General features: G+C 35.6%; 2 protein-coding genes across 3 annotated transcripts in view; one reads left to right on the top strand and one right to left on the bottom strand.

Annotated features, from left to right (window-relative positions):
* Positions 1-5,786, top strand: part of LOC123563068 (uncharacterized) — a 43,066-nt gene extending 37,280 nt beyond the window's left edge. For both annotated transcript variants that reach the window (XM_053528363.1, XM_053528362.1), the window contains 2 exons: positions 803-1,055; positions 4,378-5,786. In XM_053528363.1, coding sequence (XP_053384338.1) covers positions 803-1,025 — 223 coding nt within the window. In that variant the 3' untranslated portion in view covers positions 1,026-1,055; positions 4,378-5,786. The remainder of the gene's footprint in view (positions 1-802; positions 1,056-4,377) is intronic.
* Positions 5,787-13,626: 7,840 nt separating this feature from the next.
* On the bottom strand, positions 13,627-17,028 carry LOC123561925 (protein toll-like). Its single transcript, XM_045354587.2, has one exon. The coding sequence runs from the start codon at positions 17,026-17,028 to the stop codon at positions 13,627-13,629; it is 3,402 nt and encodes a 1,133-aa protein (XP_045210522.2).
* Positions 17,029-20,214: the final 3,186 nt, after the last annotated feature.

Genomic DNA, 20,214 nt, shown 5'->3' with positions numbered 1-20,214 from the left:
GGTCAAATCATAGAAAGCCTTGTTTGCACTCGAGAAGTCAAATTTTCTGTTTGATGTTTTTAATACTATTAAAGTTCAAAATTGGGTTACTTGGTGGAAAACCAAGACACTAGGTCAAATCATGGAAACATGTCAGCTCTCAAAAGGCCACAATTTCTAACAGATCTTTATGAGACTTGATTGGATTGTTGGGTCACTTTGGAAAACATTTGGTCATTAGGTCAGATCGTAAAAAAAAACTTAACATTAAGTTAATGCTGTAGAGGTCACTTTTTCAGCTTGATCATCCTCAATATTGTCAGAATTCTTGTCTGTATGGAATAAATGTTAAGTTCAAAGGTCAGTACCTGAGGTCAAAATCTATGTCACTAGGTCAAAAATGTGTCCAAATAATACCGCTTGTCCCTATTTACTAGAGCTGAAAATAGTAATACATTTAAACAACTTCTTCTCATATAACTGATGATAGATCTTCATCAAACTTAGTCTGTAGCATCATTATAAGATCCTGTACCAAATCTGTTCAGACCAGGGTGTTTGGCCCCTTTCGGTGGCCACTAGAGCTAAGAATAGAAATACCTTCAAATGACTTTTCTCAGGAACAACATGATGGATTTTCATCAAACTTGGTCTATAGCATCATTATAAGATGCTCTCCTAAATTTTGTTCAAATGAGGGTGATTGGTGAATATTGTCTTTTAATCTAAATATAATTTGTGAATTGTAGTTAAAAAAGTATACATGAAAACTTTCGTCTATTTATAATATTGGTAAACTGATTACGTAAATTACCTTTTTCAGCACCTGCGGAAGAGGGCCACCTACATTCATTGGTCAACCAGGTATGAGTGGCCCATCACAACAAGGAATATATGCTCCTATGAGACATCAAGTCCCCTGGGCACCATCTTACACACACTTTGTTAGTAGGCCACTATTCAGTACAAACTATGGCCTACCTACAGGATATTATAGACCTGCTATGAGCAGTCCAGCTGGTTGTTTGAGGCTACAAAAATTTTGACCACCAGGCATGGGACTTCCTCTGGGAATTGTAAGTTCTTATGTGCTAACACTATACCCTATGGCTATGACTGTTCCCTAGACAAATTCTGCACTGCTGCTGATGTTGCAATGATTTCAAGAATTGCAAATGAAATGGCAGCAGCTGTTGAATGGTGTGTGTCTGTCTGTCTTTCTCATATTTTAAGGCCTGAGCATATTATAACTTTAAAAACATTCAAGGTATTGACTTTTAACTTGGCATAGATGTACAGTAAACCTCACTTATAAGGAACTCGGATATAAGGAACACACGGTTATAAGGAACAGTTTTCAATTCCCCAATCTAATTCCTTCTTTATTCAATGCAAAAGTCCTCGGTTATAGGGAACTCGGTTATAAGGAACACTCAGTTATAGGGAACACTTTTTCCAGTCCCAAAGTACGAAATTCAATGGAAAACACCTCGGTTATAGCGAACAATAATCAAAAAGAATAAATATCATCGAAAACTTGAAATAAACAGGAAAATCACTGATAACGTCAGAGTAACGTCGGCACTTTCACAAGCTTTCATGCACATGAATAAACATTTCATTTCTATGATTCTCACTGATACGATATAAAATATATATATTTCTCAAGATTATGTTCGAGAGCTACATGTATTAGGTATTTCATGTTAACAATAGTGAACGAAAATCAGTGACGGTTACGGTCATACTATTCTAAATAAATGTGCTATAATTACGCGTGATTTACAATGGCAAACAGTCCAATTTACCAAATTTCCAATTGTAAAAATTATAGCAGGTGCTAAAATGGACAATAGCAAAATTATAGGTATAATTTACACTTTAATCCGTATGTATGGTGCGGTTGTCTAGTCGTAATACACTGTATGTCATAAACACTTCTGAATTTTAATGGGTAGTCCAATTTAACTTTTTTTGGTAATAAAAATTTGAACATTTATTTTATATTAGTGCAGTCGAGCAAGGTGAGGGGAGAAACTGCAACATATCATTAATATAGTCATAATGTAGCGCTCTCTAAAAAGGAAGACAGACATAACCGACAAAAAAAAAACCCACAAATTACGGTCATTCTTACCGACATACATTTTGACTTAGTTTAGGTTTAACACCGTGTTTCAACACTATTTCAGCCATATACATGCAAGCAGTTTACCTTACCATGTCTCCAGGAGAGGACCTGTAATAGACTCACAACTTTCTTGGTCGGCCCGGGGTGTTAACACATAGCCCTTTTCAAACGCTATACAAATTGCATTCGTTATACAAACCTCGGATACATATACGAATATAAGGAACCTCAGTTATAAGGAACAATTTTAAGAGGTCCCAAGCTGTTCGTTTTAAGCGAGGTTTACTGTAGGTGATTATAAAACAGTGTGCAAAAACTGGGTCAGATAGGCAAAGGTTATAGTCATAACTTGAGCCCAAAGGTGAAATCTGACATATTTTGTTTCCAGGGCATAACTGAAAAAAACAACCTTGCAAGGTATTGACATTGGACATTGGTTTACTTCTGTGACAAGGCCGTATTGTGTGGGTATAATTCATCACTCCTGTGACAGCTTTAGTTTGAATCTGAATTTGTGCACATTCTGAGATTTGTAAAGGATCATCACTTTGCATGACTAAAGTTATGGCTCTTGAGTTGGTCAAAAATATGCATTAAGCTCATCAAAGTTTGTGTCCCACTTATCTTAAAAAGTATTTGACCTAGAGTCAAAGATTACAGGATTGTTATTATATCATGTGAAGTTGTGCACATGATTTTCTGTTTGCAATTTCACTCAGCTCGATTAGTTATTGTTATTGTCTTAGTCTAAATTACACATAAAGTGCTTAAACATTCTTGTTGCATATCTCATAAAATATTTCACTAAAGAGTCATGAGACCATGTACAGTGACTGTAAGTGAGGCTCCAGTGTCCTATGGACACACATCTAGCTCATGAATACATTTAAGTAGAATATCTTTGAAGCTTTGTATACCGTATAGTGGATTAATTCTGCAGGTTTTTATTTCTGCTTATTCTGCGGGTCACAGCTGTCACGCAGAAATAAATTCCACACAATTAAACTATCAGCAGAATTTTTTGATGCAGAAATAAATTAATATAATGACCCGTTCTTTATCTCACGAGTTTTTCGTCTGCTGTCAAGTTATTCACACCATATCGATTGTGGTTGATTGCTTTTGTTGTATCAATCTATTGTCCACGAATGAAAGGTTACCATTTCGGGCGTGTAATTTTTACAAGTGTATATCACAAAACGCTAGGTTTATGAAAAGTTTGACAAACGTTATATAAATTTGGGAAAATCAAAATGAGCATATTTGCGATATTTTAAAAAGAAGGAACCTATTCCCGATGGGGATGAGCTCTATCAGAGTTGTTCATTATGATGTAGTAAATGCGGTAGCATTTCCCATGCGCAGAATTTACTTCAGGTTTATGCAAACTGCAAAAATTAATTCCTGCTTTTCTCGCAGGTCGCAGAAATAAAAAACGCAGAAATAAATTAGGCCCATTTTAGGACAAAACTGCTGAATTTTTTGCCCGCAGAATTAACTGGCTATACAGTGCTTGTTTATTATCAAAGATTAGTAATGTCAAGAAGAAGTCTTTTACATTTTGATAGAATTGTTTCCTTTTTCACATAGAAAATTGGTATTTCTAAATTTCTTTTTTGCTTAGGCTCACTTTTCTTGAATACTATAGCTTTGAAACTTTATACATTTTTAAGTGAGTAAGAATGTCGAGGACCATAACTCATTTCTTGCATATTGCCTTACATCAAGCACTTACAGACCAGCCTTGACACCTGCTGGTGGTGCTCTTGTTATAAATTCTGCTTCAGTCGATGCTAGGAGGCATGAGAAACATTTCATTACCTGGCATTGCAAACTCGTTCAAACAAAATCTGCTATTAGTTTGCCTATCTGCCTTCTGCGCTTCTAAGGGATCTTCTTATAGATTTCATAATAAGTTAATTACTGTAAACCATTAGGGGATGGTGCTTGGGGATGTGATTATCACAAAATGAGCCGTGCCATGAGAAAACCAACATAGTGGCTTTGCGACCACCATGGATCCAGACCAGCTTGCGTATCCACGCAGTCTGGTCAGGATCCATGCTGTTCTCTTTCAAAGTCTATTGCAATGACAGAAACCATTAGCGAACAGCATGGATCCTGACCAGACTGCGCAGATGCGCAGGCTGGTCTGGATCCATGCTGGTCGCAAAGCCACTATGTTGGTTTTCTCATGGCACGGCTCAAATATTGTCTGAAAAAGACTGACGCTTCTTTATCACTTTGTGTCTTATGACATTTTACAGATTTGACTACCATGCTGTCGAATGAAAAGAGCAGTTAGTATGAAAGCAAAAACAACAAAGGTGATGCCATTTGCCAGATGTCTTAATGTACAGTTCTGTTGTCAGCAGATGCCACACAGTTTTAGTTACTCAGTTACTAATGTTCTTTATCAGTACTTTCAATTTAACAAACATTCTTGGTTCATTTACAACATCAGTTCAGAAGCAGTTTAGAAGTGATAATGGTACACGGTGTTGAACTTCTGAAAAGTGCATGTAATATTTAAAAGTAAGTAAACTTATTTTTATTTGATGTGAAGACTGTTGGCTTAGTCAGGTTTGAGGTACTAATGTACCAATCCGTGTGAAGAAGTTCTTTGACAGGAAAATGTGAAGGTATAACCAGACATATATCTGTATTGTAATGCAACAGATTAAATTACAATTACGTCTGCTTTATTATGGCTCCTTCTGAAAAGAGGGGATATTTTTTTTATATTGATTGAATATTGATTGACTATCTGGTCATCAGTAATGGGACAATATTTGCACAACTGTTACTTATAGTCCCCTATCTATTTGGTGGGGGTTAGGGTGAGGGAAGTAGGTTTATGTCAATGTCACAGAGACTGAAAACATTTTATAATTAATAATTAGAGAACACTTGATTAGTAATCATAGACAGATTGCCAGTGGTCATTAGATTAACCCTATTATTTTGGAATTCATTAGGTCAAAGGTTAAGGTTATATTGACATGATGACTGAGTTGGCTTATCATTTTCTGGCTACATTTTAGCATGAATCTAAATCAGGTGACAGACTGTTTACGATGATTGTCTGAGTTGAGTCGGAGGTAATCTGCATCATTTATTGGGTCAGTAGCCTAAAGGTCAAAGTTAAAATGACATTGAAACTGTTACAAATTGGTAACTGGGCTATGTTTTGGCCTACCTTTAGAATGAATTTTGAAAGCGATTAGTAACTAGGTAAAGTTGAGGTTTTACTGCCACACTCAATATCATGATTGTTAGCAGTAAGCAGATAAACCCTATTAGGTCAAAGATCAAGGTCTTCATGACATTGAAACTAAAAGTGATTTCCAATGGTTTGCAGCAAATTCAAATGTTATTAACCTGAAAGTTGTTGATAGATGACCTTTATCGTTTTGGTGTTATTAACCTTGTTACCTCAGAGATACTACCATTCTACAAGAAAGTGTATATAATGATTCCATTGTTTCAATATCATTATTTTTACAGATATTTTGATATATTTATTTGTGATTAATTTGTGATGAGTTTAGTTTTTTGTTCATCATTTTGAAAGATTTAATTCATTTTGAAACATTGTTTTCATTTTTCAAATGGTTCATATTTTAATATTTCATTGTATTTGTTGTTAACAGTTCAAAATAAAAAGGAGTTACTTTCATAACCTTTGCTTGTTAATTGAATTAATTATCATTCTATTTATGACAACAAACTTCTTATTCTGATTTACTAGCTCTGTTGTTAGTGAGAGATGATTCTAAGTGGCTTCTGCCTGGCTTTATATCTGGCATTTTTGGGGTACCTAAGTGGCTTCTGCCTGGCTTTATATCTGGCATTTTTGGGGTACCTAAGTGGCTTCTGCCTGGCTTTATATCTGGCATTTTTGGGGTACCTGGTAAAATATCCAGCTTTTCAAACCTATAATATTAATATACACATCTCAGAATTTAATGTTTTGATATGACGTTTGATGTTTTTCTGAACTCAAAAATGAGTGGGGAAAAAAATCTTAGATTACTATAATACCGTAGTTAAATGACTTAAAATTGATGTTTTATGGGGACAATTTTGTTGGTTATGTCAATCCGTGACATAAAAAATGGCTGTTTTGGCTAAAACAACAAAGTTTTGTGTCCTTCATAGTATGTTGTTAGATTACAGTCAAATTCAAAACAGGGTTGTCAGTGATAAAAGAACATAATCATAGTCATATTTGAAACTAGGTCATCTTTGGCCAAAAAGTAAGTCACATGGTCTTCTCATAGAAAAACCTAGTAGCCACTCTAGAGGTCATACATTTTATCTTATTTACATGAAATCTTGTTGGAACATTTTTTAAAATGAAATAAGTTCCATCATGGCCCTTTGTTTGGGATATCCATTGGACTGTAACTATCTAATTTATTGTTTCATCCAAACAGTAGTCATGCCATAAACTGTTGCATTATTGCGCAAAAAGTGAACTATCTCCCTGAAACGAAGATACTGTAGAACACCACCCACTTGGAGAACCCTGGGCCCATATTCTTCAATGTTTAAAGTCTGTAACTTGGACTTTAAAATGCTAAATTTACTTTTTGCCCAGCATGTGTAAATATTGTATGGAATTTAATGACACTTGGTGTAAATATGTCATCTACTCCAAACAACAGCTGTACAAAGTTTCAACTACATGCATGTAGATTTGTTATAAAGGAAGATATGGCAATTTATATATTTTCGAGTTGTTTGGCCTTGGCTGTTTTCCTTGTGTATGTTTTGATAGCTCATATGCCAGTGTATCTTGAGCACTCTGCTCCTCCCCTGTCAGTCTCCAGAAGTTGTTGTTCATGTAAGCTCACCTGTCACATAGTGACAAGGTGAGCTTTTCTGATTGCCTGTTGTCCGTCCGTCCACAATTTCTTGTGAACACGATAGAGATCACATTTTGCAAGCAATTTTAATCAAACTTGCTCACAACTTGTATTGGCATAATATCTCAGTTCCTTTCGAAAACTGGCCAGATCCCATCATGGGTTCCAGAGTTATGGCCTCTTAAAGTCCAAAATTTACTATTATTGGCTTGAGAACATGATAGAGACCACATTTTGCAATTGACTTAGCCAAACTTGCACACAACTTGTATTGGCATAATATCAACTTTTATCAAACTTGCACACAACTTGTATTGGCATAATACCTCGGTTCCTTTTGAAAACTGGCCAGATCTCATGAGTTCCAGAGTTATGGCCCCTTAAAGGGCCAAAATTTGCTTGTGAACATGATAGAGACCACATTTTGCAATCTACTTCAGTCAAACTGGCCAGATCCCATCATGGGTTCTAGAGTTATGGCCCCTTTAAGGGCCAGATTTTGCTATTTTTGGTTTATGAACACAGTAGAGACCACATTTTGCAATCCATTTTTATCAAGCTTGCACACAACTTGTATTGGCATAATATCTTGTTGTTGTTTTTAGCTCACCTGTCACATAGTGACAAGGTGAGCTTTTGTGATCACCCGTCGTCAGTCCGTCCGTCCGTCTCGTGCGTGCGTCCGTGCGTCAACAATTCCTTGTCTGCACGATAGTGGTTTCATTTATGATTTTATTTTTACCCAAACTTGCACACAACTTGTATCACCATAAGATCTCGGTTCCTTTCTTGAACTGGCCAGATCCCATTACAGGTTCCAGAGTTATGGCCCCTGAAAGGGCCAAAATTAGCTATTTTGACCTTGTCTGCACAATAGCAGCTTTATTTATAATTTGATTTTTACTAAACTGGCACACAACTTGTATCACCATAAGATCTCAGTTCCTTTGTTGAACTGGCCAGATTCCATTATGGGTTCCAGAGTTATGGCCCCTGAAAGGGCCAGAATTAGCTATTTTGACCTTGTCTGCACAATAGCAGCTTCATTTATGATTTTATTTTAACCAAACTTGCACACAACTTGTATCACCATATGATCTTGGTTCCTTTCTTGAACCGGCCAGATTCCATTATGGGTTCCAGAGTGATGGCCCCTGAAAGGGCCAGAATTAGCTATTTTGACCTTGTCTGCACAATAGCAGCTTCATTTATGATTTGAATTTAATCAAACTTGCACAAAACTTGTGTCACCATAAGATCTCGGTTCCTTTCTTGAACCGGCCAGATCCCATAATGGATTCCAGAGTTATGGCCCCTGAAAGGGCCAAAATTAGCTATTTTGACCTTGTCTGCACAATAGCAGCTTCATTTATGATTTGATTTTAACCAAACTTGCACAAAACTTGTATCACCACAAGATCTTGGTTCCTTTCTTGAACTGGCCAGAATCCTTCATGGGTTCCAGAGTTATGGCCCCTTAAAGGTTCAAAATTGGCTATTTTGGCTTTTGCAGCCATATAGAGACTTCATTTATGGTTTTATTTGATACAAACTTCCAAAATATCTTCAACAACAATAAATCTTGGATTCCATGACAAATCAGATCCATTAGTAGGTTCCAGAGTTATTTTATATCTGATTACCTCCCCTGATTGTAATCAAAATGGATTTATATCAGTAAGTACTTATAGGACTTATTTGAAATTTCATTATTGTCATTAGTTGGACTGAGCCAATGAGGGTAGATAACTATGGACTGATTTTATGTCAAATTACCTCCCTTTATTTCAAATTAAAATGGGTATATCTCCGTAACTAATGAAGATACTGATCTGAAATTTCATTTATGTCAACAGATTTATTTGGCAGATCCTTCTTTTGTTAACTTACAATCATTTTTTTTTAATTACTTCCCTTTTATGTTGCTATAAATAGCTTGTTTTTAGTAACTTTTTTATTATTGGCCGTAGGGAAAAACCGAGACCACTTTTCTGTGGTACAACATGGATGGTACCTCCAATTTTTAGGTGTATTTTGACATATCTGTACCTTGTAAGAATTTTTTTTTCTTTTTGGTTTAATTTCTTCCCTTTGTTGTTCCTGTCCTTTGGACTTAGATATTTTTTCTGAGGACCTTCTTGTCCTCAAGTGCAATGATAACAGGTGAGCGATATAGGGCCAGCATGGCCCTCTTGTTTCGAAAACTGGCCAGATCTCGTCATGGGTTCCAGAGCTGCTATTATGGCTTTTGCAGCCATACAGAGACTTCATTTATGGTTTGATTTGATACAAACTTGCAAACTATCTTCAACAACAATAAATCTTCAAGACTTGGATTCCATACGCAAGTAACTGCCAACTTCCCCACATGAATAGAGATGGAGGTCAGATCCAATCATGTACAGTTTTGCAGGCCGATCTTTAAACTGACTCAGTGACCATCAATGTGACCTTGTTTTTAGCTCGCCTGTTACGTAGTGACAAGGTGAGCTTTTTTGATCGCTCGTCGTCTATCCGTCTGTCCACAATTTCTTGTGAACACTATAGAGACCACATTTTTGGTTCCTTTCAAAAACTGGCAAGATCCCATCATGGGTTCCAGAGTTATGGCCCCTTAAAGGGCCAGAATTTGCTATTTTTGGCATATGAACATGATTGAGACCACATTTTGCAATTCACTTTAATCATACTTGCACACAACTTGTATTGGCATAGTATCTCGATTCCTTTCGAAGATTTGCCAGATCCCATCATTGATTCCAGAGTTATGACCCCTTAAAGGGCCAATATTTGCTATTTTGGGCTTGTGAACACGATAGAGACCCCATTTTGCAATTGATTTTAATCAGACTTGCACACAACTTGTATTGGCATAATATATTGGTTCCTTTCTTTAGCTGGCCAGATCACATCATGGGTTCAAGAGTTATGGCCCCTTAAAGGGCCAAACTTTGCTATTTTTGCTTTTGCAGCCATATAGAGACTTCATTTAAGGTTTGATTTGATACAAACTTGCAAAATATCTTAAGCAACAATAGATCTTAGATTCCATGATGAATCCAGCAACTTAAGTCACAATAATATCTCGGTTCCTTTCGAAAACCGGCTAGATCATTTGGTCATAAGTTCTAGAGTTACTGCCCCTGAAAGGGGCAAAATATTCTATATTGGCACTTTCAGCCATATAGAGGTTTCATTTATGCTTTGATTTGATACAAACTTGCACAGAATGTTTATCTTGATGATCTCTAGGACAATATTGAAACTTGGTCTTGTGGGGTTAAAAACTAGGTCACCAGGTCAAATCAAAGGAAAAGCTTGTTATCATCATGTAGGCCACATTTATGACCCTATCTTCATGAAACTTGGCCAGAATGATTCCTATGCCAAGTGTAAAATTGGGTCATGTGGGGTCTAAAACTAGGTCACCCGGTCAAATGAAAGGAAAAGCTTGTTAACAATCTTGAGTCCACATTTATATGACCCTATCTTCATGAAACTTGGTCAGAATGTTCATCTTGATGTTTTCTAGGCCAAATTCAAAACTGGGTCATGTCGGGTCAAAAACTAGGTCACATTCTTAAATCAAAGGAAATGCTTGTAGGAAACACTCTAAAGGCCATATTCTATGACCCTATAATCTTCATGGAACTTTATAAGAGTGTTTATCTTGATGATTCCTTTGCCAAGTCTGAAACTAGGTGATGTGGTGTCAAGACTAGGTGACCCTGTCTTCATGAAACTACAAGTCAGAATGTTTATCTTGGTGATTCCATGGCCAAGTTTAACAGGTGAGCAATATAGGGTCATCATGACCCTCTTGTACTTACACCCTTAACATCACTGGTCTATTATACCTTGGTAATCAGTCTACTAGGTAACCAATCTGTTTTACATTGGTATCCAGTCTATTTTTAGCTCACCTGTCACAAAGTGACAAGGTGAGCTTTTGTGATCGCGCGGTGTCCGTCGTCCGTGCGTGCGTGCGTGCGTCCATAAACTTTTGCTTGTGACCACTCTAGAGGTCACATTTTTTGTGGGATCTTTATGAAAGTTGGTCAGAATGTTCATCTTGATGATATCTAGGTCAAGTTCGAAACTGGGTCACGTGCCTTCAAAAACTAGGTCAGTAGGTCTAAAAATAGAAAAACCTTGTGACCTCTCTAGAGGCCATATATTTCAGAAGATCTTCATGAAAATTGGTCAGAATGTTCACATTGATGTCAAAAACTAGGTCAGTAGGTCTAAAAATAGAAAAACCTTGTGACCTCTCTAGAGGCCATATATTTCATGAGATCTTCATGAAAATTGGTCAGAATGTTCACCTTGATGATATCTAGGTCAATTTCGAAAGTGGGTCATGTGCCATCAAAAACTAGGTCAGTAGGTCAAATAATAGAAAAACCTTGTGACCTCTCTAGAGGCCATATTTTTCATGGGATCTGTATGAAAGTTGGTCTGAATGTTCATCTTGATGATATCTAGATCAGGTTCGAAAGTGGGTCACGTGCCTTCAAAAACTAGGTCAGTAGGTCAAATAATAGAAAAACCTTGTGACCTCCCTAAAGGCCATATTTTTCATGGGATCTGTATGAAAGTTGGTCTGAATGTTTATCTTGATGATATCTAGGTCAAGTTCAAAACTGGGTCAACTGCGATCAAAAACTAGGTCAGTAGGTCTTGAAATAGAAAAACCTTGTGACCTCTCTAGAGGCCATACCCTTGAATGGATCTTCATGAAAATTGGTCAGAATGTTCACCTTGATGATATCTAGGTCAAGTTTGAAACTGGGTCACGTGCCCTTAAAAACTAGGTCAGTAGGTCAAATAATAAAAAAACCTTGTGACCTCTCTAGAGGCCATACTTTTCATGGGATCTGTATGAAAGTTGGTCTGAATGTTCATCTTGATGATATCTAGGTCAAGTTTGAAACTGGGTCAACTGCGATCAAAAACTAGGTCAGTAGGTCTAAAATTAGAAAAATCTTTTGACCTCTGTAGAGGCCATATTTTTCAATGGATCTTCATGAAAATTGATCTGAATGTTCACCTTGATGATATCTAGGTCAGTTTCGAAACTGGGTCACGTGCGATCAAAAACTAGGCCAGTAGGTATAAAAATAGAAAAACCTTGTGACCTCTCTAGAGGCCATATTTTTCATGAGATCTTCATGAAAATTAGTGAGAATGTTCACCTTGATGATATCTAGGTAAAACAGGGTCACGTACCTTCGAAAACTAGGTCAATAGGTGAAATAATAGAAAAACCTTGGGACCTCTCTAGAGACCATATTTTTCAATGGATCTTCATGAAAATTGGTCATAATTTTTATCTTGATAATATCTAGGTCAAGTTCAAAACTGGGTCACATGAGCTCAAAAACTAGGTCACTATGTCAAATAATAGAAAAAACTGTCATACTCAAAACTGGGTCATGTGGGAAGAGGTGAGCGATTCTGGACCATCATGGTCCTCTTGTTTCTTGGTAGCCAGTCTCTTCCACCTTGTCAATCAGTCAATTTTACTTTGCTAACCAGACTATTTTATCTTGGTTGGCAAATTAAATGCTACTAGATCCACGGACACCAGTCTGTACAGCAGTTGAACCTAAAACTAAGTATTCTTTGTTATTAAACTATTCTGGTTCCGTGACCCGGAACAAGATTCATGCACGCGCTGTGGGTACAAACAAACCATTCTATAAATAGATTACACTATGTAGCATTAAAATATGCCAAAATGTTAAACTTGCACATGTACACAAATTCAGCCTTACTTTATTAATACAATACATAATGACATTAACATATCTGTCTGTAGTAAAAAGTATCAGTTTGGCTTGTCAATTCAAAGAAATATTTGAGGTATTAAAGTTTAAACTTTAATAGTTTATATAACAAATCTGGGATATTATACCTACACTTATTTGGGAAAACCCAGTTCTGGATTAAGACTATTTAATATTTGTTTTATAGGATGTATTTTTCTTGTGTATATATACATCTTTAAGATCTGAAATGGTGAAAAAGGTCGCATGAAGCCTCAGTCGTATTGCTTGTAACAGTTAGTGCTCACTATATAAATACTGCAAAACAAATGTCCAATAACTCAGTTTGTATTGCGTATTTTGTGTACTGTCAGAAGAACTTCCTGGAAATAATCCATTGAATTGCTCCGGAAACTTGTTCATGGACATTATGAAAAGAACACTGGTAATTCTTAGAAATAGTTCCATTTTTCCACAGTATTTCATACCTCACTCCTGGGAATGTCTTTAAATACTTCAGAGTCAACTTTTCGTGGAATTTCACAGACATTTGATGAAAAACTATGGAGTCGTCTGAGTCAGCCAGGCTGACCTGAGTAGACATACCTCTCTTCAGTAACTTTGAGGATGATTATTTCACAACTCCAGTGAAGAATCAAGCTTTAAACAGTATCAAAAAGACAACTGTATATACTATCTCATTTTCAGCAGACAAGAAGACTTCACATTGTATTTTATGAAATTGCAAAATTTAAGGAGTTTAATTTAAATTTATCAGCTGCATTTCTGACAAAAACTACCAACTTTAAGTTTGTTTTATTTATGTAGATTTTGATATGTTTTGCATTTTATTTGATAAAAAGCACAAGATATTTGTCTACCTATGATATGGCAGGAGTGGATCATTTTCCAGATAATTTTGTTCATTTCTTTTTACTTCACTGTTGTGTGTAATAGACTCTAAAATACGCTCCTTAAATTTAGGGTCATTGACACTAATTGTCACGTAATTTTCGACATACTTAGATAAGTCATTTGTCATGTGTTCCAAACAAATTTTACCAGAAGTACACAGAAGCAGAAAATTGTGATCTTCAAGTTGAGTCTTTGTTAATGCTTGAGATAAAATGTAAATTCTAACCTCGTCGGCAAGGGACTCCTCGGAGAAAATAAACATCATGTGACGAGAAGTATCGAAAATCATTGGAAGCTCATCTCGTATATCAGCTCCCGGTGTAAACTCCATGTCTAAAATTTTAGCACATATATTATTTGCTGCCAAAAAAGGAATTATTTCATTTTTCACATAAAAATGATATTCGTCTGGATATGAAATTGGAATTCGATTACCAGTATCCTCATGGGCGTTACTTTCAACTCTCAGGTCATTTCCACGTTGCTCCATTTCTATATCGCGGTTTTCTGCAAATTTAATTTTTGGCATCAAATATTCAATTTTTTCTTTCAGGAACTTTGATTCTCTGTCTAAAGAGCTGTTGCTTTTCAGAAATTGCAGTAAATTGATGTCTACATCTTTTTGTTGCTTCTTTATTACTCTGTCTGTCACTAGTATTAAGCTGGTCATTGATGTAGTCATTGCTTTGTCGTAAGCGATATTCCAGGCAGCTTGGATAATTTTATCATTTATAGCAGACTGGGTCAGTACGAGAATCACTTTATTTGAGCAGTTTATTAACTTTTCAACATTCTCTATGTAGGTGTACCCGATATAAGAATTTCTGTACATGTCAGCTATTTTATACCCTTTTTCAATGAGATGATTTACAATTTTGACCGTTTGTTCAATGTCACCGTGACTGCAAACTGTAACAGCATCATAGACATAATCTTTCTTTCTGTCAGACTGTTTGTCAAATGGATGAAGATTAAAATGAATAAACAATAGAACCTTAAGATTAAATCTTTGAAAATAAATTATTAAAGTCAGTACCACCAGCACAAATAAAATGGATCCGATTACCATGGCTGGAAGAAATACATGTTCTGTAACACTGAAAGAGTTGTCTTCCTTGCAGACAAATTCAGAATCTGGAACAGCAATAAGTTGCTGTAAATTGTCATAGTTATTGAGGCATTTTATGTATGTCCAGTCTGGCACAAGTTTTTCATCATCTAGAAGCCACTGTTTCATCCAGCCAGTTGTGCAGTCACAAATGAATGGGTTGTCGGAAAGCGTCAGTTTCGACAGTTTCAGTGATGTCACTTGAAATGGAATGGACGTGAGATGATTTGAGTGGAGATGCAACACTTTAAGAAACCTCAGTTGGTTGATAACCATTGGTTCAATATTTCCCAATTTGTTTTCAGCCAAATTCAATACAGTCACATTTTCTAAGTAAGGTAATGGACCTATTTCGGAAATGCTTGAATTCTGAAACCACAGTTCAAGTTGAAAATTTGGCAACTGCTTTGGCATATGTTTCAGTACAACATCATGACAGTCTACAATAATTGTTTCTTGACCACTCCTTTTAAAGCATGAGCATAAATTTGGACAATGTTTGGCATTTATAGGGCAGTATTTCTCAGTTTCGGCAATTGTCCACATAGGCCGACCACGGAATTCGGGAGGATTTACACATAACCAGCTTGCCAATTCGTCTTCCATAGATACTACTTCATTTTTATCACTGACTACTTCTTGAATCACTGAGGTGTCACAGTTACATGTGAATGGATTCCCGTCAACACCAATATTATAATTTATGAATAAGTATTTGAGTTTTAACATCATGGAACCAGTCATATTGTCAGATGGAATGGTTTTGATTTTGTTGAAACTAAGGTCAATTGATCCTGTGTTACCTAATGGCAAAAATGGTGGGTCCATTCCGCCATCAACTAGTTTTTCATTAACATCCAGTTTATTCAAATGATTGAGCAGCCTTACAATGCTGTCCCCGGTGATATTTGCATCCCTTATGTCCATATCGTATAAATACGTTGAGTAAATAGGCCAGAGTGGGATATCAGTAATTCTGGGGTTTGAATTAATTTCCAGAAATTCCAAAGAACCAGTCTGATCTCGAAACATGTCCCTCGGAAATTGTGCTATAGAATTATTCTGTAGAAGTATGTCCTTTAGATGATAAAGTGATTTGAAAGGATCATCTTCTATAACTCTAATATTATTGTTGCCTAAATTTATATATCTCAGTTTTTTCAGACCTGCAAACATTTTGTTTGAGATTTTTGTAAGTTTGTTGTCCTGAAGATAAATACGTAGCAACTTATCTTGATTTTTGAGCAAGTCTTCATGAATTGTTTCTAATTTATTTTTAGCCAGGTTGAGAGTCTGTGTCAAGGTTACATTGAGTAATAAGCTGGGTTCTAAGTAGCTCAGGCCCATCTCTGTTAATGCTAACATGTCCACTTCTCCTTTTAAAACCAATGATTTAAATTTCACTTGGCAGTGAATGAATAAAATCGAATTTTTCGGAAACATACTGTAAAAATATATGTCTTTATATAAGTCAAAATAGGCTTTCAAAATGTTGTCTATGTTTTCGTTGTGTATAATTTGTGATTTCATCCAAGGAAAGATTAATGGGTGGTCAACTCTTGCAAAGTTTAAGACGAGACTGTCCAGATTTGGAAACTTCTCTCGTAAAGAGCTTGTATTTATTTGATAATAGTTGTATTCACATCCAATGATAGTAAGCACGGCCATATTTGGAAAAATCTGCATGCACGATTCCCAGAATAAACAATTCAGTTCGTAATTCTGGTCACAATTTGCTTCAAGATGAATTGCTTGCAAGTTGACGGCAAATAAGCAGTTTGTTTCCGACTCTGTTTTGATAACATTTTTGATATTGCGCAGCATAAGAATTGTTCCAATTTTGAGAAAAATGTTCACTTCGTTTATTATTATGGAACATTTTGAAAATCCCAGTTCTAAATCAAGGTCAACTTTTTTATAATTATCCGTGATGCTGAAGTTATTGAAATGAACTGTAATTGAAGAGTGACAACTAAATGTGAGAGAAATCATCACTCTCTCCTTTATTGTCTGTAATTTTTTCACTTTTGGCGTCAGGATAAAACCGGTGTACAATTCTGCCATGTTTATCCAGCATTCTGTTACATCCATTATTCCTATAAGAATCTGCCTATCTAATGGATTAGAGACATTAGATTGTTTATAGTAATCCTCCATATCAAACAAGTTACATAGATACGGGTATCTGTTACCTCCTGCGGAATAACACAAAATTACTGCCATCGCCATTAAAAATATATTCAGCTTAACTTCCATGTTACTCTGTTAAAAGTTTGTTAATATTCTGACATAATTTTCACAGGTTGTTACAAAATCTCAGTTTTGCACTGCGGGTAATAACCATCAGTTACGTTATCTAATTGCCCAGAAGAGTTGAATTTAAACATAATATTACATCCAATAGCTGATTGATAATCGTTATGAAATAACTTTTTATTCTTTATCTGTGTTTATTACTGTGACGTTTAAATTAAATATTGAACGGGACTAGCAGGTGTATCTCAGATACGGAGTGAAACCAGTCGCTAATTGCCAGGCATCTTTAGATCCATAGTGATAATGAATGGAGATGAGTATTCAACAAACAAAGCATTAAAAAATTACTGTTTGATCCACCAGTTATGTAACACTGTTTTTCCCTGATTCCTCTTTAACCCTTACCCAGCTAAATTTCTATAATGAACTTGTCCATTATTTAATTTGGACAGTACCATTAACTGTTAAAAGGGGTGCTTACAAAAAAGATACTGACTGAATAGCGAACAGTGCAGATCATAATCAGACTGCATGTATGTGTAGGCTGATCATGATCTACACTGGTCGCAAAGGCAGAATCAGTCATGTCCAGCATGATAATTAATTTAAAACAATATAAATTTATGATATAAACTGTATACATTATTCTAAAGAACTTCATAGGTAGTAAATTTTCAAAATATCTTGATATGTTGTGAATTTATTGTCACAAAAAAAACAACAACAAAAAACACCTGATTTCATTGGGCTATTTATGTTTTAATTTTAAGCCATTTTTGAGGCCAAAACTTTAATTTTTGCAGTTATTTGTGAACGGATGTTATAAAACTTTCAAGTTATCTGTAGCCATTGGTGAAATTTTTGATAAAGTCAAATATCTCTGTTACTACTAATGCTTTTGACTTGAAACTTAAAATAGTTATTTACTATCAAAGTCTACACCAGGAGAAACAATCCCCATAACTCTGATTTGAATTTTGACTTAGGCACCTTTTTAATTTAGAATTTTTTGGTTAAAGTTTTATAAAGCTTTTACTGGCAAAGCTCTAATTCAGAAGTCATGAAGCACAGAGAAAAGTCAAGCCCACTGTTTTATGGACAGCTCTTGTTAATAGCTGCACCATATTCCTCTGAATACAGTTTGGTGTATAATAGGGCTGGGACGATTTTTAAATTTTGAAATCGGTTAATCATTTGTATGAAATCGAATCAAACCGGTTAATCAGCCGCCATATTTAAAATGCTGTTAGTCTAGCTATTCTACTCACCCTGCCATCGGCGTTGGCATCACACCTTGGTTAAAGTTTTGCATGCAAGTACATACAGCTGTCATTTAAAGGCATATAGCTTTGAAACTTATTTTTTCTTTTTCTAGGTCAATTACCAACCTCACTGGGTCAAGTTCCATAACTCGGACATGTATTTTGTGCAAATTATGCCTCCTTTTGGACTTAGAAAATCCTGGTTAAAGTTTAACATGCAAGTTACTATCTCCAAAACTAATGTAGATATTGAATTGAAACTTCACGTGTCTTCGGGGTTATAAAACTGGTTGATAGCATCAAGTCCCATAACTCTGACCTGCATTTTGGCCAAATTATGCCCCTTTTTGGACTTAGAAAATTCTGGTTAAAATTTTGCGTATAAGTACATACAGCTATTACTAAAAGCATGCATATAGACTTGAAACTTATTTTTTCTTTTTCTAGATCAATTACCAACCTCACTGGGTCAAGTTCCATAACTCTGACATGTATTTTGAGCAAATTTTGCCCCTTTTCACTTAGAAAATCCTGGTTAAAGTTTTACATGCATGTTACTATCTCCAAAACTAATGCAGATATTTTATTGAAACTTCACATGTGTCTTCTGGGTTATAAAACTAGTTGATAGCATCAAGTCCTATAACTCTGACCTGCATTTTGGCAAAATTATGCCTCCTTTTGGACTTTTGCGTGCAAGTACATACAGCTTCAGGTATTACTAAAAGGCATGTAGACTTGAAACTTATTTTTTCTTTTTCTAGATCAATTACCAACCTCATTGGGTCAAGTTCCATAACTCAGACTTGTATTTTGAGCAAATTATGCCCCCTTTTTGACTTAGAAAATCCTGGTTAAAGTTTTACATGCAAGTTAGTACCTCCAAAACTAATGCAGATATTTTATTGAAAAATCACATGTGTCTTGGGGGTTATAAAACTGGTTGATAGCATCAAGGCCTATAATCCTAGTTAAAGTTTTGCGTGCAAGTACATACAGCTAATACTTAATGGCATATAGGCTGGAAACTTATTTTTTCTTTTTCTAGATCGATTACCAACCTCACTAGATCAAGTCTCATAACTCTGACATGTATTTTGGGCAAATTATGCCCGCTTTTTGACAGAAAATCCTGATTAAAGTTTTACATGCAAGTTACTCTAAAAACTAATGCAGAATACTGAATTGAAACATCACTTGTGTCTTTGAGGTTATAAAATTAGTTGATAGCATCAAGTCCCATAACTCTGACCTGCATTTTTGCCAAATTATGCCCCCTTTTGGACTTGAAAAATCCTGGTTAAAGTTTTGCGTGCAAGTACGTACAGCTATTACTAAAAGGCATATAGACTTGAAACTTATCTTTTATTTTTCTAGATCAATAACCAACCTCAATGGGTCAAATCCCATAACTTTGACATTGTATATTTGGCAAATCTGAATTCTGGTTAAAGTTTTGCATGCAAGTCACATCTGCAGAACAAATGCAGATATTGAATTAAAATTTCATATGTGCAGATACTGGACTGAAACTCTATAGATATTTTTACATTTAGGGTAACATTTTCCTGCTTCTGGGACAATATTTCGAATAGTCGAGCATTGGCTGTCTTACGGACAGCTCTTGTCTTTCCTGACGACCATATCTAGGTACGTTCAGCAGATGACTTCATCAGAAACTTACAGACTTTATCGTTTACAAGCAGTGTGATAATTAATAAGTCATATTTTAGTTCATTGTTTTAGATATATCATGACAGGCAAATCTAAGACTATTTTTAATTTTGTTCAAGTTGATGCGTTTTAGCGGAAATATACTGCGGGTCTATCATATAGTATGTGATGGTCAAAGAAATATAAAGATAAAGTACAATTCGTGATGTTTATTGTTTGAGAGCGATTAGTGGTTTTGCAAAATTGAAAC

Source organism: Mercenaria mercenaria, chromosome 2 (assembly GCF_021730395.1).
Source record: "Mercenaria mercenaria strain notata chromosome 2, MADL_Memer_1, whole genome shotgun sequence".
NCBI lineage: Eukaryota > Metazoa > Mollusca > Bivalvia > Venerida > Veneridae > Mercenaria > Mercenaria mercenaria.
Note: the sequence above shows the minus strand (reverse complement) of the source record. Positions and strands in the feature narration are given on the sequence as shown.

What these genes read in the sequence shown, in the direction of transcription:
- LOC123561925 (XM_045354587.2), bottom strand. Translation starts at nt 17,028, where the DNA reads ATGGAAGTTAAGCTGAATATATTTTTAATGGCGATGGCAGTAATTTTG.